General features: G+C 47.2%; 1 protein-coding gene across 3 annotated transcripts in view; it reads right to left on the reverse strand.

The window, feature by feature from the left end:
• Window positions 1–4,254: 4,254 nt before the first annotated feature.
• The window catches only part of SMOX (spermine oxidase), a 53,956-nt gene continuing 31,563 nt past the window's right edge, over window positions 4,255–26,647 (reverse strand). For 2 of the 3 annotated variants that reach the window (XM_063309766.1, XM_063309767.1), the window contains exons 2-7: window positions 22,835–23,069; window positions 15,797–16,023; window positions 12,715–12,888; window positions 11,238–11,940; window positions 5,470–5,630; window positions 4,255–4,750 (exon numbers count right to left, since the gene is read on the reverse strand). In XM_063309766.1, the coding sequence (XP_063165836.1) occupies window positions 4,613–4,750; window positions 5,470–5,630; window positions 11,238–11,940; window positions 12,715–12,888; window positions 15,797–16,023; window positions 22,835–23,042 (1,611 nt within the window). In that variant the 5' untranslated portion in view covers window positions 23,043–23,069 and the 3' untranslated portion in view covers window positions 4,255–4,612. The remainder of the gene's footprint in view (window positions 4,751–5,469; window positions 5,631–11,237; window positions 11,941–12,714; window positions 12,889–15,796; window positions 16,024–22,834; window positions 23,070–26,647) is intronic. The other variant, XM_063309770.1, reaches the window with a different exon arrangement.

Here is a 26,647-nt window from a genome sequence, read left to right on the forward strand (position 1 = left end):
GTCCCTAATGCGCAGCTGCCCAAACCTAAAATCTATGCCATGACGCAAAAGGAGCTGGCAGCGTTACGTGAGTTTGTGGACAAAAATCTGGCTAGGGGTTTTATTGAGCCAGCTAATTCACCGATGGGCGCCCCTGTCTTGTTCCGGGCAAAGAAGGATGGGACTTTGAGACTGTGTACAGATTACCGCGGGCTCAATGCGATATCGGTCCTAAACAAATACCCTCTGCCCCTCCTAAAAGACATGCTAGCACATCTGTCTAAAGGGAAAATCTTCTCTAAACTGGACTTGAGGGAGGCATACTTCCGTATCCGTATATGGGAGGGGGATGAATGGAAGACGGCTTTCAATTGCCCGCTGGGCTCCTTCCAGTACAAGGTTTTGCCATTTGGGTTGGCAGGGGCACCTGGGGTGTTTATGCAGCTGATCAATGAGGTATTACATGATCATTTGTTTAAGGGGGTTTTGGTGTATTTGGATGATGTGTTGATTTACACTGAAACGATGGAAGAAATGAGCATTTAGTGAAACAGGTGCTTAGCAAACTAAGAAAGGCAGAGTTGTATGCCAAGCTCTCCAAATGTGAATTTCACAAAAAACAAGACTATTTGGGGTACCGAATTTCAGATGCTGGGGTTGAAATGGACCCTGCCAAGGTGCAAGCTATTGTGGACTGGGAGTGCCCATGCACGCGCAGGCAACTCCAAAGTTTCCTTGGATTTTGTAACTATTATCGCCCGTTCATCCAGGGGTTCACTGAGATTGCATTGCCGCTAACTGATTTACTGAAAACCAAGGGGCGGGGCGACACACGCAGGGTGAAAAACCCGGGGGCTGTGCTCAATTGGACGCCTCAGTGCCAGTCAGCGTTTGACAAACTTAAGGGGTTGTTCATTGCTGAGCCTATTCTGCAACATCCTGATCCCGATAAACCCTTTGTGGTTCAGGTGGATGCTTCTGATTTTTCCACTGGGGCTCTCTTGATGCAAGCCGATGCTGCCGGCTGCCTCAAGCCTTGTGCGTACTTATCCCGAAAGTTTTCTGAAACAGAAAAACGGTGGCATGTCTGGGAGAAAGAGGCTTTTGCGGTGAAAGCGGCTTTAGACACTTGGCGCCACCTTTTAGAGGGAGCTAAATGTCCATTTGAAGTGTGGACTGACCATAAGAATTTGGAAGCCCTTAGCACGCCTCGTAAGCTCAGCCCTAAGCAGGTTCGGTGGGCTCAGTACTTTAGCCATTTTGATTTCCAGTTAAAGTTCATCCCAGGGAGAAAAATCTTCCTGGCCGATGCGCTTTCCCGCTTGCCTCAGGATTCAGCCCAGGCACCTGACATCGTCGGGACACTTTGGACAGAGCCCCAGTTGGGGATGCAGGCTGTCACGCGCAGCCAGACCCGTGGGCGGTTGCCCTCAGCGTCAGTGTCACCAGCTGCTAGAGCGCTGGCTGTTCCCTCCCAATTGCAACACAAGTTTCTCTCTGAGCTGAAATCTGACACCTGGCTGCAAGCGAATAGAGACAATATTACTTTTGACAAAGGCTTCGCTTGGAGGCAGAATCGCCTCTATGTGCCTGACAGCTTGCGAAAGGAAATTTTAAGGGGGTTTCATGATGATAAGCGGGCAGGTCATTTTGGATTTGTAAAAACCCTACACCTGGTTCGCAGGCAATTTTGGTGGCCCTCCCTAAGACATGATGTCAAGGACTATGTCGCTTCTTGTCCAGTGTGTGCCATGTCAAAACGGAAGGGGGGCAAACCACAGGGTTTGCTGCAACCTGTCGCCAGTCCCTGCCGCCCTTGGGAGGAGGTCTCCATGGATTTTATCGTTGATTTGCCTCCCAGCCAAAGGAAAACTGTGATTTGGGTAGTGAAAGATTACTTCTCTAAGCAAGCCCATTTTATTCCATGTGCCTCCATTCCGTCTGCACAGCAATTAGCCCGCCTTTTCCTAATCCACATCTACAGGATCCACGGGAGCCCCTCCCGTTTGGTCACGGATCGCGGGACACAGTTTACTTCCCAATTCTGGGGGGCATTTTTAAAACTGGTGGGCACTAAACAAGCCTTATCCACTGTGTGGCATCCTGAGACGGACGGGGCCACAGAGGCTCTTAATGCCACCCTTGAGCAGTTTCTCCGTTCATTTGTGAACTATCAACAAAACAATTGGGTTGATCTCCTCCCCTTTGCTGAAGTGGCGTACAACAACTCCGTTCATCAGTCCACAGGATGCACGCCTTTCAGTACTGTATTCGGCTGTGATTTTGTGCCCATTCCTGACCTCCCGCAGCCCACCGTTCCGCCTGTGTCTCCTTCAGATTGGGCTGCGCACTTGGCAGATTCCTGGCCAGTCATCCAGCAAGCATTGGCTGACGCCCACTCAGCTTATAAGCTCCATGCTGATAAGAAACGTGTGCCTCAGCCTCCTTTTAAGGTGGGGGATAAAGTTTACCTATCTACCAAGTACATTAAATCTTCTCAACCTTCCAAGGAGTTGGCGCCTAAATTTGTTGGTCCCTTTCCTATTGTCGCTGTTGTGAATCCTGTCACATTTAAGTTAGACCTGCCACACAACCTTAGACGTTTACACCCTGTTTTTCATTGCAGCCTGCTCAAGCCCGTCACCCACTCCAATCACTGGCACCAACAGCCCGCTCCTCCCGCGCCAATCATGATTGACGGGCAGCAGCACTTCGAAGTGAAGGAGGCCCTGGATTCTCGCCGGCTGCGTGGCACGCTGCAGTACCTCATCCGATGGAAGCATTTCTCCCACCCAGAGTGGGTGGCTGCCCGCGATGTGCACTCTCCCCTTTTACTTGCACGTTTTCATTCTGCTTATCCTATGAAACCTGCTCCTTAGTATTCTTTGGGGGGGGCGGTATGTCATGTTCACTGTTTCAATGTGCCTGGTACATCGTAACACTTCACATGTCAGTTGCTACTCCCGTATTTGATTTGTAACACTTCACGTGTCAGTTGTTAATTGCATGTTTGATTTGCAGGGAAGGGAGGCTTCCATACCCTGGACCGTTATCTCTGGGCTGAGGGAATGGAATGTGTTTGGGTTTTCTCAAATGTTCAAGGTTGCTTTCCCAGGGATGGTGAAGACAGTTACTGGCACCTGGGGGGGGGGGTTTAGAATGGCCGGGTGGGGGGAGGTCTTACGTTTTGAGCCGAGGGTTCTTAATTTGTATTTGGTGCGCTTTTGCTCATTCTCAGCTTTCTCTGTACTTGCATACTAATCCTTCAATAAACCAGATTTCATAGAGTCCACTTGTGAGCCTGGTTTTTTTAGGTTAGGCAACCATTACACCCTGGGTGGCTTGAAATCCAAACCAAACATACAATACAAAACATACAATCCCACAGGCAGCCCAGACTTAAACAAACAGTAACAAATCAAACCAAACCAAACCAGGGCCCCCACAAACACATCAACCCCCCCTTGTGTCCCTCCTTGTGCGGGGAGATGGGCGGTGATAAAAATTTGATAAATAAACAAATACCCCGGGTCTGAGACCAAAGCCAGGTCTTAATGTATTGGTTTGGCAGGGGAACCCCAGAAGGGAGGGTGCTATTTATATCTCTGAATTTTGCTGAAATCTGGAGAATTTTGCTAAATCAGGAGGATTTCAGCTCATCCTACTGCAGAGTCTGAAGGCTTCTGTCTTCCTACTGTCTCACACACGCCTCACACAGTCCAAGGAAGAAAGGAAACTGTACTATAATTCCAGCTAAAGGGAAACTGGCGGTGGGGGGAGAGGAATGCTGCTCGTGTCATGACCCAAAGCAGCATTGTGAAATGGGCGCATTTGTGCTTGTTTAATGCCTGGCTCCCACATCATCCTAGGTTGTTGAACCACGCTTTACTGAATGCACGGTTGCTTGAGTTCAGGGAACAGGGAAGGAGAGAGGGGGAGGGGGAGGGGGAGGGGGAGGGGGAGGGGGAGGGGGAGGGGGAGAGAAAGGAGGGGGAGAGGGAGAGGCAGAGGGAGGAGAGGGAGGGGGAGAGGAGGGGAGGGGGAGGGAGAGGGAGGGAGAAGGAGGGGGAGAGGGAGAGGCAGAGGGGGAGGGGAGGGAGGAGGAGTGGGAGGGAGAAGGAGAGGGAGAGGGGGGAGGGAGGAGGAAGGGGAGGGAGAAGGAGAGGGAGAGGGAGGAGGAGGAGAGGGGGGAGGGAGGAGGAGGGGGATGGAGGAGGAGGAGCAGAAGGAGTCGTCCCAATGCTTCTTGAAATGAATGGGGCCCACGCAAGGAAAGAATGACCATTGCAACATTTATTGAACTACAGAAGGCACTTACAATACTGGGAGAGAAAGAAAGGGAGGAAATGGAGAGAAATAGCTCCAGAAGTACAGTTAGAAAAGGCATGACACAAAGAATCAACTTTTTTCCAGGCAGTCAGAGCACCCTTTCCTGTTAACGATACAGTACATGAAAAGAAGCTACAGTCCACCAACTAGGGGTTAAAATAGTTAAGACTTCTTTTTTAATATAAAAAGATAAAAATGTTTCTATGATCAGCAGTTAAAAAAAGAAAGGAAAATAAAAGTTTTGTTTAGATGCACAACAGTAAAAGGAATCAAGAGTCAGAGGGTCTTCCGAAGGTCCAGCATCTCAATTCTTGCAAGACAAAAGATCTTGGTACATTTCGGTCAGATGAGCCGCCTCTCTCTGGCCAGAAAGCAAAGCACCATGGGTGGTGGAATAGTACTTCCTGTGCGTGGCCTCGCCCGAAAACATCACCTGCATAGGCTGGAGGTCCGGGTGAGGGACAGGAACAGGAGGAAAAGGGGGAGGGAAGCATCTTAAGAAACATTTCACAAAACAGGAACACCATTCTATCAAATTACCTTTCAGGAACCAAAAGGACCGAGGACACCAGGAAGAGCTTCAGAAAATATGTATTTATTCCTTCACTACATCTAGGTCCCTCCACAATCAGAAGATATTCTCAGTGGTTATCAAGAATATCAGGTATGGAGTCAAGACGGTCTTGAAAGAAGACACCATTATGCCAGGTCCCGCAACACATTCCTGATGTCCCGCTGCCAGCCCCCCAAAACTTACCCAAATCACAAATTAATTATTTTTTTAATGGAAAAAACCTTGTACTATTACCAAATCTGGCAGGATTTCGATGGTCCTGACAATCTCATATAAAATGATGGGAAGATCACAAAAATCTGATGATGATTCGGAAATGGGGAGAGCACCCCAAACTAGGAAAGGTTTACCACCCCCTGGGCAAATGAATCCTACATACCTTCAGAGGCTACAGCTGGGTGGGTGGGAGGAAAACAAGGCTCAATTGCCACTGCTCAGTGGCCCCATTCACCAGCTGGGGTTTTCCAGCCCCTATATCATATTCAAGAAGGATAATTTTTAGAAATCAAACCACCAGATGGACCACCTTGGGGCATTAACCCTTCACCTGACTGGTGATGTTTGGTTACTTCCCCGGAAATACCTACCACTGTTTTGGAACTCTCTGCGTAAGGCAAGGGCTTTGCAAGCTTCTCGACATCTGCTCCGCTCGACCCAACTTGCGTGTAGGAGTAGGAGCCACGGAAATAGGGGTTGCTGCCCCAAGAGGATCGAAGGATCCGCCGAGGTTTCGGAATGTCTGGATTCCCTAAACCGAAAGGGAGGTAGTGGGAGCTGGTGAAAAATACAAAATCCCAAATGGTAACCCGAAGCTTAGGACTCCTGTTGGCCCTGTTTTTCCAGCAGGAAGGTATTTGCTCATTGTGACCTGCATCTTAGCGCTGGTGGTTCTATACTATTAGTAATGGATCCAGTAGAGGTAGTCCTCGCTTAATGACCATTCGTTTAGTGACAGTTCAAACTTATGACAGTGCTGGAAAAAAATGACTTGCGACTGATCCTCACACTTACGACCATTGCAGCATCTCCATGGTCACGTGAACACGATTTGGGTGCTTGGCAAACAGTTTGCATTTGTGACTGTCTGTGGTCACCATTTTTGACCTTCCAGGCCAGCTTCTGGCAAACAAAATCAACAGGGAACCACATGATTTGCTTAATGACCACGTGGTTCGCTTAATGCCCACTGTGATTTGCTTAACAGTCACCACAACAAAGTTTGTAAAACCAGGTTGGATTCGCTTAGCAACCGAAATTCCAGTCCCAAAATATGGTCATTAAGTGAGGACTACCTGTACAGCCTTATTAATGCAGCTGCAAAGAAGACCAAGGACATCTTGAGGAGCTTCAAGCAGAGTGTAGAGTCCAGATCGGGAGACGTAATTACCCTGTTCTACTTTGACTTGATCAGGCCTCGCTTGGAGTATTGCATCAGTTCTGCACATCCTAGTTTAAAAAAGACATTGATAAATGGAGCAAATCCAGAGACAGGCTACCAAGATGGTGAAAGGACTGGAAACTGAGCCCTACGATGAACAGTTAAAAGACTGGGTCTGCTTAGCTTGTAGAAGAGAAGGTTAAGAGGAGATATGATAGCCGTCTTCAAATATCTGAAGGACAGTCACACTGAGGGTTCAGACTTCTTGCACCAGGCTAGAACTAATGGGATAAAACTTAAGGATGTAGATACAGAGTAGACATGAGGAAGAACCTCTAGACCAGTGTTGCTCAATCTTGGGAACTTTAAGATGTGTGGACTTCAACTCCCAGAACTCCCCAGCCAGCATGCATGGGGAGGAGATTGGACTTGATGATCTCTGAGGTTCCTTCCAACTGGACTACAGATGTCACACTAAGCAGACAAGCTATTGGGAAAAGATGTCCTTGAAATGAAAGTCCGGTGTAATAGTTAAAGACTACAGAAATCAGAGTTCCAGTCTACCACCTGCCACAGCAATCCATTGGGTGACATTGGGCCAGTCACTCCATTCTTCACTCAGCCTCCCTCACAGGGTTGTCATGAGGAAAAACGAGAGAAGACAGGGCTGTGTATGCTGTCTTGAGCTCCCGAAGAAAAGGTGGGATATAAATCTCCCCAATAAACCAGGGGATTTGCAACATGGCTCTTCCACATTAAATAGAAGCAATCAGTTTTGGATATTCCTGGCACAGATGGAGAAAGACTTCACATCAACATCTCTCCAGGTCTTCCCTACCCACCACCTTCACTCAGACATTGTAGGTGGAGAGCTGTGTTGGTCTAGAGTAGCCCTAGATCAGGAGAAGCCTGTTACTCTTTTCCAACTAACCAATTTTATTAAATTGTAATATTTAAACTTTTATGTCAATATTTAAAATTTAATTTTAACGAAAGGGGCAACAGAGTCCTCCGGATTTTGAGCTGCCAACTTCACAGAATGCCTTCCACGGGGTCGTGAATCTAATTTCTGCTCTTGCCACCAGATTACATCTGTTCATATTATAGTCGATATTAAAGGCTGCCCTGCCTCCTGACTCATAAGTCCACTTTGATCTAGGATCAAAACGCATTTGCCTCGCTTACAAGACAATATTGTTGACTTCGGAAGGTTGGATTGCTGGCACAGTTTAAGCTGGGTCTCTGTTGGTCCAAAAGAAATTGTTCTCACGACACTCTCTGAACCTATTGTTGCAGAGCTGGGTTAGTCTACCATAGTCGTCAAAAATCAAGAGGAATCCGGTGGCATCTTTCAAATAAATTTTATTAAAAAGCATAAGCTTTTGCACCACACTCCTTCTGATTACTGTTGCAGAGATATCTGACATTTTATCTACGGTCATGCCCCAGTCAAAGAAAAAACCGGTTTTTCTGCTTGTGAAACATTGCTGACAGCATCTTCAAATTAAAATGCAAATATGCCAATCAGCAGAAAGCACATGTCGACAACATTTCTTGGGTGTAACTTACGATTCTCTGAGTCCACTATTTCTATTCTGCAGACACAAGTACTATACATGATGTTGGTAAATAACCTGAAAGCTGACTCACGTCTCCAAACCAGGGTAAGAAACAGGGAAGTGCTTTCACTGGGGGCAGGGTGGACAGTCAAGCAGTATATTTAGAATCGTTTGTGAAATTTGGTTTAATGCGTAGACTGTTCTTTAACCAAAATCTAGCCGTCAACTAGACTGAGAAGTCCAAACAACATAAGAGAAGCAAGGAACAGCCATCAATCACTTCCATACTGTTTCCAAGAAAACAATCTTGATGTATCCATGTAGTTACAGGTAGTCCTTGACTTACGACCATTCATTTAACGACAGCCTGAAGTTACGACCGCCTTGGAATGGGTGCTTTACAGCCTGTTAAGCAGTTCCAAGTGTTGCAAAACGTCACACCACCACCTCACGGTCATATGATCACATTCCGGGTGCTTTGTACTATAAGTGGCTTGCATTTACAACCAGTTGCAGCATCCCGCAGTTACATGATCGCATTTTGCAATGTTTTTTGCTGTCTTCTGGCAAAAAACTCCCATTGGGGAAGCTGGATTCGCTTATCAACCATGGTATATCACTTAACGACCCATGATTCACTTAACAACCACTGTAAAAATGGTCATAAAATCAGGTCCAGTCACGTGGTGACTCAACTTACAACTGCAATGACTTACAATGGAAATTCCAGTCCCAATTGTGGTCGCAAATCAAGGACTACCTATATTAGGATTCAAGCTTGATTCAAAAGAATGTTCTTTTAGTTGGTCCTTCAACAGTACCCACAAATTTCTAATGGCAAGCGATACCTAAGGAGGACCTGGTCTCACCTTGGACATCATTTGCCAGACCTGAAGTGGGGAGAAGAACTTTAAAATTCCTCCAAACATCTCAATAAGGGTAGAGATCAACCTACAGCCCTTCCCCAAATTCCAAGATTAGGAGAAAGGTGGAGTCTTATCCAGAATCTTGCACTGATATTCACAGGCACACCAAAATAGTAATTGTGCTTGATTGTCCCAATTCTGCCAAAGGTCAGTATGAAGGCAGAGATGCGACCTCACCTTCTTCTTCAAAGGCAAGAGACCACCAGATTTTGAAGTAGAGTTGTCACTGTGGCGTTCTTGGTGCTCTCTGAGCTTGGTTGTTTGCTTGCAGACATTTCATTACCCAACCAGGTAACATCAAGCCACTGTATATAGACAGGCAGCAAACCCCACACTCACTCACACTGATGATGTTACCTAGTCGGGTCATGAAACGTCTGCAAGCCAACAGCCAAGCTCAGAGAGCACCAAGAACGCCACAGTCCAACTCTCAGCTACAAATATTTTCTTCTACTGGAGAGTTATCACTATTGGCTGGGTTTATGAAGATCTGGTGCTGTCAACCTTCTGAGGTAGACCAGACCAGAAACACGGCCAGATGAGCTAATTCTACCTTATTGTAAGGCTACATTAACAGAATCTTGCAGGTCTGAAAGAACATCTCTCCCCCCGCCCCCTTTACTGCCCAAGAAATTCGGGAGGGTTCCTTCTGAGCCACGAGTCCTATTTGCATTCCTGCTGCGGGCTAAGTTGTCTTTTATCTGACCAATCCTTTGGCTGCGTCTCTTTGCCGTCTCCCAAGGTCATTCCCACAGACCATTACTGGTGCACACAACCAGTCATTCTGGTGGTCAAAATAAACATGCAAGATCTCCCTCAAATCAACTCCGGTGACTTCATGGACACATGAAGTGAAGTGAAGAAAGCTTGACATGTTATTCAATAAGAAGATAATCAATATGATGGCTCTTCCCTGTAACGGGATTTCTTCCAGGTGTTTACAGTACCTAAAGCAATTTTCCCATCCTGGTTCCCTCCCAATCAAGTCAATTTCAGCTCTCCTTATTCTCCAACAAGTCTATCCAGTTGCCATTCTCGGAACACACTGGAGACAATTCATCTGGAAGCTTAAGGCTGAAGAAGGCTACTCTGACACAGCTGAGCAGGACTGAATTCTAAAAAGTTCAAGAACCAAGGAGAAAGTCCACACAAGTGGCATTCTAGATAGATAGGTTCACATTCTGCAAATGTAATGCCTATACCAGAACAGCTAATTAACCTGAAACCAGGCTGAATGCAACAGTACCTACTTCCAAAGCCCTTGATAAAAATACTTAAGAAAAATATTCTGCACTTCTTAAGAATGTGCAGAATGTTTCAGTCATATCATCACCGAAATCTGATTTAAGATGGCTCCATATGAAAACAGACCAAAAAGAAATATAGGGCAGGCACTTTTAAACTGCTTTAAACCAAAACCTGTTTCCCTAGTCCTGTCAATTAATTCTTCCCTCTCTGCAAAATCAGGCATGCCCTTTTTCCTGTCTCTTTCTCAGGAAGAGACTGACTTTCCTTTTAAAGGATTAGTTCTGCACATCTAAATTTTAAAAAGGTTAAGGGACGAGACTAGAAAAGTGATCTTCAACAATAGCTGGATTAAGAGTTTACAGCGGTGTTTTTCAACCTTGGCAACTTTAAGCCCTGTATACTTCAACTCCCAGAATTCCCTAACCAGCATGCTGGCTGGGGAATTCTGGGAGTTGAAGTCCACACATCTTAAATTTGCCAAGGTTGAGAAACACTGACTTAGAAGATGCATTTGTACAACATGCTAAGCGTGGGTCATGTTAACCTTGCTTTGTTTTTGTGGATTTGAGTTTCTGGTTCCACGGATTGTGTGAACTCAGGAAATAAACAAATAGAATAACCAGGTTAGGTGTGTTGTGTGAAGGAAGCCAATGGCTGGGCAAGAGGGGTTCACTGTGACATTTCAAGGCCAGCTGCAACGCGGGCTGGGGAATTCTGGGAGTTGAAGTCCAGACATCTTAAAGTTGCCAAGTTTGAAAAACACTGGTTTACAGCAACGTCTCAATTATTGTCATCGTATCACAGAGGGAGTTCCGGAGGGAATTAAGGAAGAGCTCTTTGCTAAAAGCCATTTTCTAAGCCAGGAATGGGAAAATCAGGATCGCAGGAATGAATGTGCCCCCCCAACTCTTTTCTATCTGGTCCATATTGTTGAAAATCATCACAGCCATTTTAAGGCACAAAAGACACAAATCATAACACAATTAGGCTTCCTGCCCCAGAACAAAACAGCCCTTTTGAAAAGTGTTGTTGAAATGTTTCAACTGGTTGTGTTCCCACAGGATGAGACTCCTTGGAACCACCTACATATCCCTTGGCCCCACCCTGATATGGGGCATAGCACCATGATTAAGTTCAGGGCAGAGCCACAGTGGGGACAAGCACCACCCATCATTTTACCATTCTTTCCCCCACCCCCACCTGGTCTTTCTGGTTTCCAGGCCCAAAAGGGAAGAACCACAGACCTGTAAATTTGCGAAGCATCTCAGTGCAGATCTCTGCCACTGTCTCATCATCGTACTTCTCCATGATGAGGGCCTCCTCCCCACAAATCCAGCCACTCAGCACATGGCCGTAACGCTCAGGCGGGTAGAGGACATCAAAGCTGCAGATCTTCTTGTACCACAGCTCCTCGGGATAGGTGAGGCTCTCGGCCTCCGCCTCGTCTTCCCAGACAAACTGAATGCTGTTGCATTCCGGACTCCAAAAGGGCTCCTCAAATTCCAGGAAGATCTTGTCGGTGGTGCTAATGCCCAGCTTCTGAATGGCCAGCACCTTCTCTTCAGGCAACGGGGGGTAGAACATGTCCTCGTGGTGCTTCTTCAGGACCCCCAAAGACACTGTCACAATGACATGGTCAGCCAAGATGAACTCGCAGTCTTTGCACTCCACCAGGACGCTGTAGCCTGCGTTTTCTTCCACGTGATCTTCGTTGTGGTCAGCCACTTGCTCTATCTCCTTGCTGATGGACTGATTCCAGTGGATACATTTCACCGGCTTGTTCAGCTGGATGACTGACTCTGGGATGGAACGGGACAGGATCTCCACGATCTTCATAAAGCCACAAGGGATGATGTGATGGGCCCCAGGGATTTCGGTCCACTCCCCAAATTCACTGAGAGAGACTTCATCCATACTATGGGAGCTGCTCTCACAACTTTCCACCTGCTCCAAAAGAATCAGAGAGCAGTATTTCCATTAGGAAGTTCTTCTCCTAGTACAAGAACAAGGATCTAAGTCATTCCGACCCGACCCGACAACCCTCAGTATATTAGGCCAATGTTTCCCTACAGTGGCAACTTCCAAATGTGAGGACCAACTCCCAGAATTCTCAGCTATGGCTCTGCTGGCTGGGGAATTCTGGGAGTTGAAGTCCATATACAGCATCTGGAAGCTGTGAAGGTAAGGGAACTTTATAGTAGACCAAGACTCTCATCTTTCACATGCATTATATCCTGTTGGGATATTTAGTGGTTTTGACTCGTTTTGACTTTTCCCCCATGGTGCTACGAACTGTACCTCATTACCATTACTACAAACTTCCTCAGTCTAGTCCCTGAGTTTCCAGCCAGTTTTCAGCCCAATAGATCTAGAAGGGACCAGATTGAAGAACATAGCAGTTTTGCCCTCCCAAGCCAATCCCATTCCTCCTCCACCACCATCCCCTTTTTTTTTTGGTGGCTTCAAGGTGTCCCTGTGAGCTGTTATGGCTCAGATTTTCAGCATCAAACAGCTTGTTCTTGGGCCCCATCAATTTCTGAGTTATGCTTCATATACAGTGCAGCTTTCAACAATGTAGGACCTCACTTTTGTACCACGAAGTGTGCACCTCTCAGCACAATTGCTGTCAGTCATAAACTGTTGGGGAATTCTGGGAGCTGTTGTTCCATCCAGCCTGGTGCCTTAGCCACTACACCAAACTGGCTCCCATCGCCTCCTTACTTTCAGGTATTGTTGGATCATGGCGAGCTTCAGCTTCTTGATCGTCTCCGAGTCGTCTTGATCGGCCTTGATGCGTTTGCGCACGACATCTCGCGTGAAGATACCCACGCTATTTTTGCTCTCAGCGTTGACTGGTTTACCATTCTGGAAAAACTCCTGAGTCAGGTTATAGACCTGTTTCAAGACAGAGAGAAGGTGCATAAAAAGGAAGTGTAATAACCCGAGAAGACTCAGATCAACTGCAAGGCCACCTCTGGGCTCATCAACATGCACATAACTAACATAGCTCCTTTCTAGCTCCCTTTCTACAACCTCCCTGCAGATCAGCTGGCTGGATACCAAGCTGGACATCAGAGAGGACGAGAGGGAGGACATTAGCCTTGCCAGCCATGCCTCAACATTTATGGCCTTCAGCAAGTGACTTTCCCTTGCATAAGAAAAACATCATGTGCTGTCCAACAGAGATGAGGAATAGCGTGAGAGCTGCAAAAGCTAAGACTGAAGACATCCAAATCCAAATCTTCTATCTGCCACACCTTCTGTTTCCAATATCACTGATATTTTCCTCCTTGCAAACCAAATGGCATTGCCACTGAAGTTTGGAACCGCTTGGAAAATGCCGCGTATCCATCCCCACAAACGAGCAGAAAGAGGAAAGGTGGCCCTCTGAAAGCCTCAATTTTGCAGCCGCAGAAACACACCAAAAGGACAAGCTATCCCAGCCAGAGAGGGTCTACAAGTCTGCCGTGTGACACGACTATTGGTCCTTTGGCACCACAGGAGGCAATGAAATTTCAGCAGTCTACCTGGGCTCTATCTCCCAGCTTTGGAACCCTCTCCCTGGCAAAGTAATAATAATAACAATTTTTATTATTGCAAAAACTGACATAACCTTCTGCTCAGCACAAGGTTGCTTAAGCTTTCCTAAGTAGCTTGCCAAAAGGACGCAGATCACACCTTCGCAAGACAAGCAAAATCAAATGACGTCAGTGTTTTACTCTGTATCATGTATCGAGCAAACCAAAAGCCCTAATTTTTAAACACCAGTCTGAAATGACTGGTGCAGAGCCCCAAGGCTAGAGAGGGGACCGTAGAGCTTTAATTAATACCTTGATCCTAATTCCCAGCATTTTAAATGATGCTAGGAATGCTCTAAGAGGATCTAATAAATACAGCTCCATAGCACGCTAGCCTTTAATAAGAAAGCCAATGGGCAAACTGAGTGCTGACAGCAGGACCACAACTAGGCTCTGTGTCACCCGGGGCAAACATGGATTCCACGCCTATTTTGGAGCCCCCCCAGCACTCATTTTGGCGCCCCCCCCAGCACGGCACCCAGGGCACATGCCCCGGTTGCCCCCCCCCCCCAATTGCGGCCCTGGCTGACAGTCTCAAAGGCTGGAACCCCAGACAGACATCCTTAGGAGAAAGAGCCATGCATGAGATTTACTTAAGAACATAAGGAGGCCCATGTAATCCATCTTTTGTACCACAACTTGAGATATCAGGAAGGTCATCAATATTGTTAATTGGGCAACTATCACCCCCAATTGTCCTTCCCCAAAAGCTGGCATTTAAGATATTTCTATAATTCAGGACATGACGAACAGCCAAGGAGCCAAAGGTAAGCCTGGCCACACCCTCCATTAATTGATTCAGCCTTCCTTCAAAGCTGTCTAAACTGGCTATTTCCCCACTGATTGGCAATAAATTCTACAACTGAAGGACGTTACATAAGAATTTCCCAAATTTAGCTCCAAATAATGGCTTAAGTTTGTGAAAGGAATAAAACTCCACTTATTTAGGGTGTTGCAGAAAAGGTCAAACTTGTTCTCTTTCACCCCAAACTGCAGGGCACAGAGTCATGAATTTAAGTACAAAGAAAACCCCCAATTCTGACTGAATGTAGAAAAAAATTCACAGCAACAACAAGAGCCAAACCCATGATCCGGGTGGGGGCGGGGGCTCCCACAAGTGTCTGCAGGGAGGGGTCAAAAAAGTCAAGAGCAGAGCTGCAATCACGTGGTCAAAGCCCCACCCCTTTGAGGCCCACAGCAAAAAGGGATGGGACATTGATCATGTGATCATGCCCATCTTGACTTTTCCCAATGCAGACACATACAAACACACATACACACATACACACACACCATGGGATCCCTTTCCTAGGATTCATCATGTGGAGGCTATTCCATCAATCGCCTGGGATGCTTAAATTTGGATTTCTGCACTGAGCAAAGGCAGGATATGGGCATGCATGTCTCAAGGGCCTTTCCGATTTTCCACCCGTCCACTGTATCTCCCCTTCGCTCTGTCCTAAGAAGTTTCAACTGTGTAGTTCGAATCTTGCTTAGCAAGAGCTGAGCTACATATTAAATCAAACTGGAGAGAAAGTGAACCGGTACTGAATCCAGAGTAGCACAGTGATCAAGGTCCTGGATTAGAGATGGAGACCCATGTACAAGCCCACTCTCGGCCACAGGACCTCACTTGGCAGGTCACTCCCATCAAGTCCTGCTGACTACTTGCAAGGAGGAAGGATGAGGGGCCCAACCCACCTCCCCAAGCCGTAGCTGTAACAAACTGACGTGTGCCCACCAGGGGCACACCCCTTTTCAAATGTGCCATGGCTGGGCTAGGACTAGGGCTAGGACTTCTGCCAGAATTTCATTTCATACTTGCAAAGAGAAAAGGCCCAGATCTGGACCTACACAACAGAAATCTGGATTCCTGCTGGATCCTGAAGCTCAGCCTTTGGTCCCAGTGTGAAACAGATGCCCAAGGAAGTCAAAATGGGAATGAGCTGGCCAAGTGCAGCAATACCCATGGGTTCCTCAGTGCCCCTTTCTCCATCCCACAGCACTCATAGGCAAGGTAACACCATCAGAGAGAGCTGGATCTTTGTGGATGATCTGGGGCAAGACTGTCCTTCTTTGTCTATCTACCGTAAGACTGCTGTCATTGGTTGTTGTGAGCCGCCAAGGATCACTTTAAATAAATAAATAAAATAAGAGCGGGTGAAATGACCTTAAGGCCCAGCCAGAGGTCAGAGGAAGCTTTTCCAGAGCCCTGAGCTACAAACCTCGTTGTATAAATCACTGAATTCTTCAACCACATCTTTCGGGATCCTTTGACCGCTGCTAGTGAGATGATAGGCGACCCCATTCCTGGAGTACAGGCTGATGCGACCCACGCTCCGCTCATTGTCTGTCGTCTCTTCAAGTAAGCCATTATCTTCTGCTAGATGATAGATTGGGTTTCCATTGGAACCGTGGATCCACGTAGCTCCCAGTTCAAAAGTTGCGTTTGCTGCAATGGGAATGGGAGGGAGGCCTGAGTTAGAGGGGAAAACCAAGGGGGATCTGAGAAAGAAATGTGCCCCTCCAAGCCAAGGGAGAACCTAAGCAAGATAATCAGATTTGGGAACGTATAACGAAAGGGCCAAGAGGCTACATGGAAGTCTACTGCCCGCCCTCAGCCAGAAGCGTTGTCTGCACTATCCCTGAGCATCTGAAAGTATTGATTTATTCAATTTCTATGCCATCTGACTCCCCACGACTCTCTCTATCCGGCATCACAGCAAGGGGCAACCCCATTCCTGCAGCCTCAAAGCATCACTGCCAACATGCAACAGCAAACAGCAAACATGTTGGTTTTGCACAATGCCAGAAATGGAAAGCAAATTAAGGGACTTCTTGGAAATATCTGTGCTCCTAATAAATACAGGTACTCCTCGCTTAATGACCATTCATTTAGTGATGTTTCAGGCTTACGACGATGCTGAAAAAACTGGCTTACGACCGGTTCTCACACTTATGACCATCACAGCATTCCATGTGATCATGATTTGGGCACTTGGCAACCAGTTTGCATTTAAGACTGTCACAGCATCCCATGTCACATGATCACCATTTTCTACCTTCCTGGCCACCTTCTAGCAAGCAAAAAAATCAGTGGGGAACTGTGTGATTTGCTTAATGACCACATGGCTCGTTTAATGCCCACTGTGATTCGCTTAACAACTGCTGCAAAAAAAGTCATAAAGTTGGGTCAGATTCACTTAATGACTGCTTTGCTTAGCAACTGAAATTCCGGTCCCAATCGTGGTCATTAAGCGAGGACTACCTGTATGGGGACAAGCAGACGAATCAGGATATTCCCTTCATCGGTAACCTCAAATGGAACAGAAGCTGTCTGAGATCACCGTTTCCAAGGGGCATGCAGGATGGTGCTGCGCGCTCACTCATGTCCATTTGGGAAAGCCATTCTGAATCACAAAAGGGCCAAGCCTGATGCAGAAACAGCAATGCAATTAAAATTGTTTTAGTCTATATTTTATGTTGGAATTTTATTGTATAGTTATTGTTTTATGCTGTAAACCGCCCAGAGTCCCTCTGTTCGGAGGAGATGGGCGGTGACAAATTTGATAGATAGATAGATAGATAGATAGATAGATAGATAGATAGATAGATAGATAGATAGATAGATAGATAGATAGATAGATAGATGCCTCCACTGGTCCTCTGTGCAGGATATACGTTGCGCTTGCCACCCACCTTCTGAATCATGCCAACACGAGAAAATATGACACATTGTCTGCATGAGAAAGCTGGAGAGATCGTGCCATTTCTCAAGGCACCAAGCCCTGCCAGGCACGGTTACGTCCCACCATTCCCTAAATAAAGACCAGAATCAGGAAACATTGCACAGGTGTGTTGACAGAGGCGATGGTCCCCTAAGGATCTGGACAGCGAAGGACTTCCGTCCTGTCTGGCAGAATGCCCTGGCAGGGGCCTATTTTTGACCCAGCGTTTTGGCAGCTGATGATCCGCTTCCCGTTCCAATGTCGTGACCAAGTGCTGCGCACCACTCATAGTTCTCAATTGAAAAGGCGGATGCTGGACTTGTCAAGTTTCCTTTCTTGTCCGCTTCCCTCCTGAAAGCTCTTCAGATGCCTCCAGGTTTAATTTACTGCTGCGTGTTGAGCGACTCAACAGCAGACCATGATGTCAGGGCTAAATAAAGAGGAAAAGAGAACAAGCCAAAGTTCTCCCAGTTAATAAAGCAAGCCATGGTCAAACTTAAATGGAGCCAGTGCTTTGCAGCAAGGAAAGTAGAGGATGTGGGGAAGAATCCCCTTCATAAGATCTTCAAGAGCACAACCTGTCCAAAGTTTAATTCTTCTGGTTTAGAGAGACCTGACCTAGTTAGATCTTGTATTTGAAAAAGCTGCTGTGGACCAGAGAGTATCATATGTTTAAACTACAATACCCATAAGGTTTTGGAGTGCGCCAAACATCCTGAGATGCATGGTTGGGGCCCCCCAAAGTCTTAGGTGCAGCCCCAAGAGAAAAAGTTGGTAAGTAATTGTAATCAGGAATTTGGCATAAAATATTAAATACATGACTGGAAACTGTTCAGGTTCATTACAGGTAGTCCTCACTTAACAACCATTCATTTAGTGATGGTTCAGACTTACAATGGTGCTGAAAAAACTGACTTACAACCGGTTCTCACACTTATGACTGTTGCAGTGTCCCCATGGTCATGTGAACATGATTTGGGGGCTTGGCAACCGGTTCATATTTATGACCGTCACAGCATCCTGTGGTCACATGATCGCCATTTGTGACCTTCTCGGCTGGCTTCTGGCAAGCAAAATCAATGAGGAACCACATGATTTGCTTAATGACTACATGGTTCGCTTAATGCCCACATTGATTTGCTTAACAACCATCCCCCCAAAGGTCATAAAATCAGGTCAGATTCTCTTAATGACCACTTTGCTTAGCAACTGAAATGTCAGTCTCAATTGTGGTCATTAAGTGAGGACTACCTGTATATCTAGCATTCATTCCATTAAAATGTAAATGGGATATAATTAATTTTAGTCCTGGTCCAAAGCACTCCTTTTAAAAGCCAAGACTGGCTCTCAGCCTGGAAAAATTTGCTAGAGATCATCTTCCACACTGGCAGAGAAATCATGGGTTAAGCAAGCTTCTATAGTTCACTAGGGCTGGATTTAAACCGTACTTTCCAAAGGAAGACTAGTGGTGGGCTGAAAGAGAAAGATTGACTATGCATTATGGAGAGAATGAAAGCCAGTTTGGTGTAGTGGTTAAGGCACCAGGCTAGGAACCAGGAGACCATGAGTTCTAGTCCCGTCTTAGGCACAAAGCCAGCTGGGTGACCTTGGGCCAGTCACTCCCTCTCAGCCCTAGCAAGGAGGCAATGGCAAACCACTTCTGAAAAATCTGCCAAGAAAACTGCAGGGACTTGTCCAGGCAGTCTCTGAGAATTGGACACGATTGAATGGATGAACAAAAAACTGGAGAGAATACCCATATCTATATCTAAAAGAAATATTTTCTATGCATTATAGAGAGAATATATATCTTCTATCACCTATCTATCTTAAAGAAATATTTTCATCCAGAATTTTGGGTGAGATTTCAACACAGGCTGGCAGACTGAAATTGTGCAATGTGCCAGTTTTTGTTTTTGAAATTGCTGTCTTCTGTGCACAAATAAAAACAGCAGTTTCGCTGTACAAATGCAGAACAGTACTAGGTTCCTTCCCCTTGCAGCTTACCCCATTCTCTGAAAAAGACTCCCATCTTTTTCCAAGGGAAAAAAAATGCATCCACTCACTAAAGGCCCCCTTTGGATCCCAACTCAGTGGTCCAGAACTAGCTGCAACTAGAAAATGAATTTCAGACGACATCGAGCATCCGATCACTTATAATTGGTGCAATCTGTCCTCTGCCCATGATTCAGGCTTCTAAACAGCCTGGAATTCTTTTACTCTGTGCATGTGTGTGTGTGTTTGTGCATGAGTGTTTAATTCAAGGGAAAGGAGAGATAAAAAGAATCTGATATTAGGAAGATTTGGAACTTTAGGAGTTGAACAATAAAAGCTGAGCAGCTCAGAAAGTGCCACTTTTGACACGATTCAGTGAAGAACAGGAAACAGCAAAATCTTGTTGGGTATTTCCAAGAACATCATCATCATTATTATTTATTAAATTTATATGCCACCCAGCTCCCAGTGACTCTGGGCAACATCTCCTAGCAGCAACTTTGCAGACCCGGGGAAGTGGCTGATGGTGGTAGAGAAGGGATAAAAGATGCAGCCAAGTTGCAGGAAGGAACAGGTGCCAAAAGAAACTTCAGTGGAATTAGGGGTATCCCCAAGGTGTGGTCAAAGAAGTCAAGATGGCAGCTATGATGATGCAATCAAAGTTCCATCTCTTCTTATGGGGTATGCACATATGTTTTTTCAATCTAATTTGGGGTTGGTTCTTACTGCCCTCTTTTTTTTTCATTTTGTTTTGCCACATCCCACTCGCTCACCGTGAGAGAGAAGAATAGTCTCAGTGCCCATAGAAATTACTTCCAATTACCCAGGATAATAGCTAAAATAACAAATGAGAGCATGGCATCTTAAAGATGAATGGAATTAATGACACAGAAGCCTGCACATAACTCACTTCTGGAACTCATTGCCACTCGAAGAGAGTGTTTCAAGAGATCTGTTCTATTCTTTTGTTTGCTTGCTTAATTTATATAGCTGCCCATCTCATATACGTAACTCTGGGCGGCTTAGGAAGTTAAAACCCAGAAAACAATGCCACAAATAACCCAAAAACGTAACAGCAAAAAGCCTTAGAAACAGTAAAACAGCAAAAAAATATTTAAACCATTAAAAGAAAAATTGTGGAGGACTTATGAACAGCTTCTTCCCTCCCCTCCCCAAAAGACAAAAGTTGTAACTGTGATTGTCGGTAGCTGATGATGATGATGATGATGAAGCTTGTGGTTCTGTGTAAAGATGAGCAAGTTTACTTCAGCCAAGTTGCCCTGTTCTAAATCAGCAGATTGATCTATAAATCCTTAGAGAGTGATAGAAAAAAAGTGTCAACAGTTGGGGCTGTCAGGCCACTGAAGGAAAGAAGGCCAGCCAGTTGTGATGCTGTTACACACAGCTCACAAGGGTGTGGCCTTTTGCCCTAATTATTCTTCTCTTTTTTCCCCTTCCCTCCCTGCGTGCACAGAATTATCTGTCAGCTGAGGACAGGATCCGAGCAAGGAACGGGCTCCGCTTCGTAAGATTTTAAGCCACGATAAATTGCTTGGTTGTCACAACTGTTCTTTGTTTTGGCCATGAGTGCCCCACACAGCTCGTCTCTGGATGTGGTGCTATTTATAGGACCCCAAAGGCAGAAAAGAAGATATTTATAATGCGGACAAGCGCTCCGGCCAAATTGCAGAGTGGCATCCAGCCCGACTGATGAAAGGCAGGAGAACTGGGTGGGGGAGAGCGAAGCACTGCCTCTCGCTCAACCTTCCCTGTGAGAGTGGAAGGACCTTTGGACGAAGGAACAATGGCAGAATTGTGACCAGAAAGGCATCAGAGCAAGGTAATCCGAGGCAACCTGGCCGAGAGACAGAACGGGAGGAAACGGCATGTTTTAATGCCGGCTTGCCCCATTTCGGACTTTTAAGGAGGCCACCTTGGCCAGGGACTGTTTCCATGGCAACAGAAACTCGGACCAGAAATAACAGGCATGAACCTCAGCTGCTAGATTTCCTTTAAACACCAGGGACATCTTCCTGGTGGTAAGATCTGTCCCACAGTGGAACAGTCTACTTATGGAGGCTGTGGGTTCTCCATCTCTGGAGGCTTTGAAGAAGAGGATGGACAAGGACCTCTTAAGGATGGTCTGTTTTCCTGCACCCTGCAGAGGGCTGGCCGAGATGATCTTCAGCCTCCTTTCCAATGTTATAACTCTATAGTTCCATGCCACCTCCTCACCCAGTTCTATTCCCCAACTGCTTTGAACCCAGTTGTTTCCTCTCCCAGTAATGTTCTTAGAAGCACACGCCCAGAAAGGATGAGATCACTCTTCACCGACTACAGTTCCCATTGTGCCAGCCAGCCAAGAGTTGCCACTGCATTAGGGAAGGCTAGCTAAGTCCAGTTGAGGGGGGTGTTGCACGCACTCTGCCATGCCACCTGTCCATTACATTTAGGCTCCAGCCTGCTTTTCCCTTCTTCTATTGCTTTGAACAGTCAGTTGGCGCTAAGCGCACGCAGTTCATCTGGGTGTTTTTCCCTCTGAAGATCTATTTTTTGCACTTCTTCGAGGATCAACCTGAGACTTCCCTGATGATCCAAATGCCACCTCCTCCTTGGGTACAGAAATGAGCCCATTTGGCCTACAAAAGCTACAGTGCGTCTACCAAGCACTAGATTCAAGAATGACAACGTGGGAAACATTGAACAGCCCGGGCAAACTTCAGGACAGGTGGTACTCTTAAGGGCCAGGTTGTGAATTTCCCTTCTGCATCTGATTCCCATGAGACACACTTCCTGAGCTGAGACATAAACTAACCAGACCAGTGGGGTTCATACAACATGCTATGCCACAAACAAACCCAAATTAAAACTAACTGAATTTAGCATGCCGCGTGGATGATGCTGCCAGGTTTGGGTGGCCCAGCTGGTTAAGCGTGATGGGCACGATGGAGCCGTCAATTTAATCCAGATCCAAGGTGGGAGAGCCAATCCATCTTCTCTTGGACCCCTGCCTAGGGCCTGGAGTGGCTGCGCTTGGTGGATAAGCACATAAGTAGATCTTACCACCAGAAAGAGTTCCCAGCTGTTCTTACCGGCACGGGGCTGGGCAGGACCCAATTGCTCAAAATGTTTAAAAGCTGAAACAGGTATTTTAAAAGCCAACGTGGGTGTTTTAAACCTTGCGTGGCCTTATGGTGGGGTTGGACCAAGGTCCCTTTCAAACCTATGATTCTACGATATGATTCTATGGTATGATTCTATCTATTTCGCCCTTTTACACCCACACCCATCAACTGAAAAAACCAAGGTCAACTTTTAAGGATGCTAGGAGTGCTCTGCAAAGCTTAAGCACCCATTTCTCCTCCACTTTGCACACACACCCCAATACAAAATACAAAGTGTTTAAAACGTCAACCCTGCACATTCGGGGACCAGAACTGGTGTGCTGGGGGTCTGTCTGCAGCCTCAGCATCCCGCCTCTGCCCTTGAGGAAAGCACCCCCAGGTCAAAACCAAAAGGCCAGATGAGCAGTTCCCTTACCGAGTTTCACACTTTGGACTCTGCCTCCAATTCGATCTGACGCCTCGAGGACAGTCACATCCGTGAACCCACTTTCTAGGAGAGTTTTGGCTGCAGACAGGCCGGCAAGGCCAGCGCCAATCACTACTATTCGCGGCTGTCGTTTTCCTCGTTGGCCACTACTAAGAGGATCATCCGTACTGTCTGCAGATATATCACCACTTTGCATGCCGTCCAAGCTCTCTTTCTAAAGAACCTGCTGAGAGAAAAGAGCCTTCAGTGGATCCGCAGTGCCAAAACAGCCTTCTCTCCCTCCTATCCTTTAAGATCACCCCTTTGCATGCCGCCCAAGCTCTCTTTCCAATCCAGCTCCTCAAGCCTTTGGAGAACTGTCAGGGCTCCAGGACAGGCTGCTCTTAAAAACTTGCATCACGCTGGAAAGCTGCGAAAAGCAGTCTGGAATAGAAGGCTTGGAGGATGAAAGGGTTCAGAAACTACCCAGTGATCAAAGACAGTATTTTTGGAGGATGCACCCATTTTAGGATCTTGTGTTTCTTTTTATAGACAGGTGGGACCTACTGGAGGAGCAATTTTGTGGTCAAGGGAAAAAAAAACGCAGACGCTGCCCCGTGACCACAGCTGAGCACGTCAGCCATTCGGCTTCTTGAGACCCACAGGCCCACAAACTTCGAGGCCGAAAGATGCCCACTTTTCCTGGGTTAAGCACCACACTGGAGTTGGGGCATGCTATAAAAAGCTGACTGCAAAGCTGAGAAAAAGCTTCCCCCCATCCCACCCCTTAACAACAGAGCTCAACAGGAGGAATGATAACCGTGCACTGAGTATTACCAATATGGAGCCTGCCCAGAGCCTTGGTTGGTGATGAAAGAGGGTTTTAAAGAAAATCAGCTAAGTAGGAAAGCGCGGGGGTCCCTTTTGGGACCAGGGGAGCCAAAGGTTCAGCCCATTTTCTGCAGTGGGGTCAAGAGACAAAATGGGTCTGTCACTGCGGAATGACAGTAATTTGGATCCTGATCCTTCCCATCTGGGGGAGGGAAGGTGGTCCTCAATACACGACACCTGGTGTGGAGCTCAAGCTGATAGTTGTAATAGCTGCACAGTCCCAAGACGGCTGGTAGCATTATTCGCACATTTTGAGCTAAATTGGGAAGACATGTTTCCTCGTTCAGGGAGAACGGGCCTCTATTTCTTCAAGAATGACAGTACAGACGGGAGTTGAAGCCCAAAACAATTGGAAGAGACCAACATGTCTACCTCTGGCATCAGCCACCTTCAGACTGTGCTTTGTGACACTCCAAAGATGCGTTGAAGGCTAGATGGAGAAGCCAAAAAACATATTGAATGAAAGCGATATACATATTGTTGCCAAGAAGACCACATGGATGCATCCACATAGTCACAGGAGTGGAAGGACCTGATTAGAATTTGGATGGGAGACCAAGATGGAAGTTCAAACATGTCCCAGAAGGCCATGGCAAATGGTATTGTTATCAAGAAAACTATGGGGTCACCATAGTTTGATTTGAAGGCATCTTTATCTTTTTTTAAAGCATAGCATGTTACGCAATTAAACTCTGGAATACTCTAACTCTAGGGCAGGGTTTCTCAACCTTGGTAAGTTTAAGATGTGTGGACTTCAACTCCCCAGCATGCTGGCTGGGGAATTCTGGGAGTTGAAGTCCACACATCTTAAACTTGCCAAGGTTGAGAAACACTGCTCTAGGCCAATGCCATCAACCTTCTTACATGCTGGATTTTGTTTTAGTGAGGGGTGGTGGTGTATGTATGTCATGTTCACCGTTTCAATGTCTTTGATACATCGTAACGTTTCGCATGTCATTAGCAGGATGCGTGTTTCATCTTTCTCGGGAGGATGGGAGTACTTATCTTTTGGCTTTGCTCTGGAATGTATTTGCATTATCTACTGCGCTCAAGGTTACTTTCCCAGGCTAGCAACTCTGACGATTGCTAGCACCTGTGCCGGGCGGGGCTGTTACGAGGGAGGCGGGATACGTTTGCACCAAGGGTTTAAGTTTGTATTTGGCGCGCTTTTGCTCATTCTCAGCTTTCTCTGTATTTGCCTTTAGTTCCTTAATAAATCAGATTTCATATAGCAGCCTCTTGTGAGTCTGAGTATTTGGGCTAGGGCAATCATTACATAAAGCTGAGAATCTAAGATCCCAACTCCGCTGGCCCCTGTCCAGGAAAAGACAAGTTGTCTAACCCTGTGAGGGAGAGCGCCAGCGATGACCGAACCCGACATCGTGATGATGGAAGAAGGGGAACCGGACTCGACCGTGAGGCAGCCCGACCGACCGTCCCAGGGGGGGGAGCTGTCAGCCATCCTAGAAGAGGTGAGCTCCGAGTCGGAGGGTGAAGCCGGGGGTCTGAAAACCGCCCCGGAGACTACCGTAAATTCTCCGGGCGAGCTGGTCACCTGGGATGAGACCCAAGGGGATGTCACGGTGGCGGGGGGCCCATCCTGGAGGCAGAGATACCCATTATCCCCCACCGTGGTGCAGGTGCAGCCAACGGAGGGCTCCCCCACCCCGGATCGTATCCGAGTACTGGAGTCAAAAATGGACTCGTTAGAAACTATACTGAAGCAGCTGAGCCTAGATGTGACCTCGTTGAGAGAAACCCGGGAAGGATCAAGCCAGCGGCATTCAACCCCTTCGTCCCATGGACGGTCCCCGGAGCAGCGACGGCCGGCGCGGAGGCGCGAGGGGGACCAGTCGGTCCAGATGGAAACAGCAGCATCGCCGGTGCGGCCGCCCCCGGGCCCCGCGCCGCCGCGAGCCCGGGAGGTACCAACCCCTGCAGCCCCGGTGGCGGGGCGCAGCCCGGCGGGGGGCGGGATGAGAGACTTCCCTGTCAAGTTTGATGGGGACCCAACCAAACTCTCATTTTTCCTGACGAATGCTAAAGCCTACATGGAGGAATGGGGGTCGCTTTTTCAATCGGAAAAGGCAAAGATCATCACCATTGCCACCAAACTGAAAGGGAGGGCGGCAGACTGGTATGTCCAGATGTGCCAGTCGGAAGCGCCTGAACTGGAGAAATTCGATGAGTTCCTCTGGGCATTGAGACAACACTTCGAGGATCCCTTGGCGAAAGAGAGGGCAAAGCGAGCTCTGAAGGAACTTAAGCAGGGGTCAAGATCCGTGGCTGATTATGCACTGGAGTTTAAAGCGCTTGCTGGGAAGGTGGATGACTGGTCCCAAGCCACCATTATCGAGCTATTCAAGGATGGCCTGAATACAGAGGTGCTGCGCTGGTCCTTGGGAAGGGACGACCCATATACGCTGTACGAATGGATCCAGCTGGCGGGGAGGGCTGAACATGCCCATGAGATCTTCGCCCATCGAAAGACCGCCAAATCGGGGCGGGAGGTGAAGCCCAGCCGCCCATCGAGCACCGGGGGGAGACCAGGACAACGACCCTGGGATGAGGAGCGAGAGAAGCGGTATGCAAAAGGCCTGTGCCTGAGATGTGGTAAAGAGGGGCATCGAGTGGCAGCGTGCCCGAAGGCAAAGGGAGAGGAACGGCTCGGCAAGCCGCCAACGAAGTCCCCTGCCCTGCCGAGGAAGCAGAAAGCCGCGGTGGCTGAAACCGAGGGAGACGATGCGATGTTCTACGAGGATGAGGGTGAGCCCGAAATCCTGCAGCCGGCGGGAAACGCCAGCCACCTGCTTTAAAGGGCGCCGCAGGGCAGGTGGTGGAAGAAGGGCGCGAGCCTTCATCGGTGAGTGGCAGTTACCGCATTCTCACGGTGAAGTTGAAGTTGGGCTCCCAATCCAAGACTGTAGAAGT

The sequence above is a fragment of the Candoia aspera genome, chromosome 8 (genome assembly GCF_035149785.1).
Source record: "Candoia aspera isolate rCanAsp1 chromosome 8, rCanAsp1.hap2, whole genome shotgun sequence".
Taxonomy (NCBI): domain Eukaryota; kingdom Metazoa; phylum Chordata; class Lepidosauria; order Squamata; family Boidae; genus Candoia; species Candoia aspera.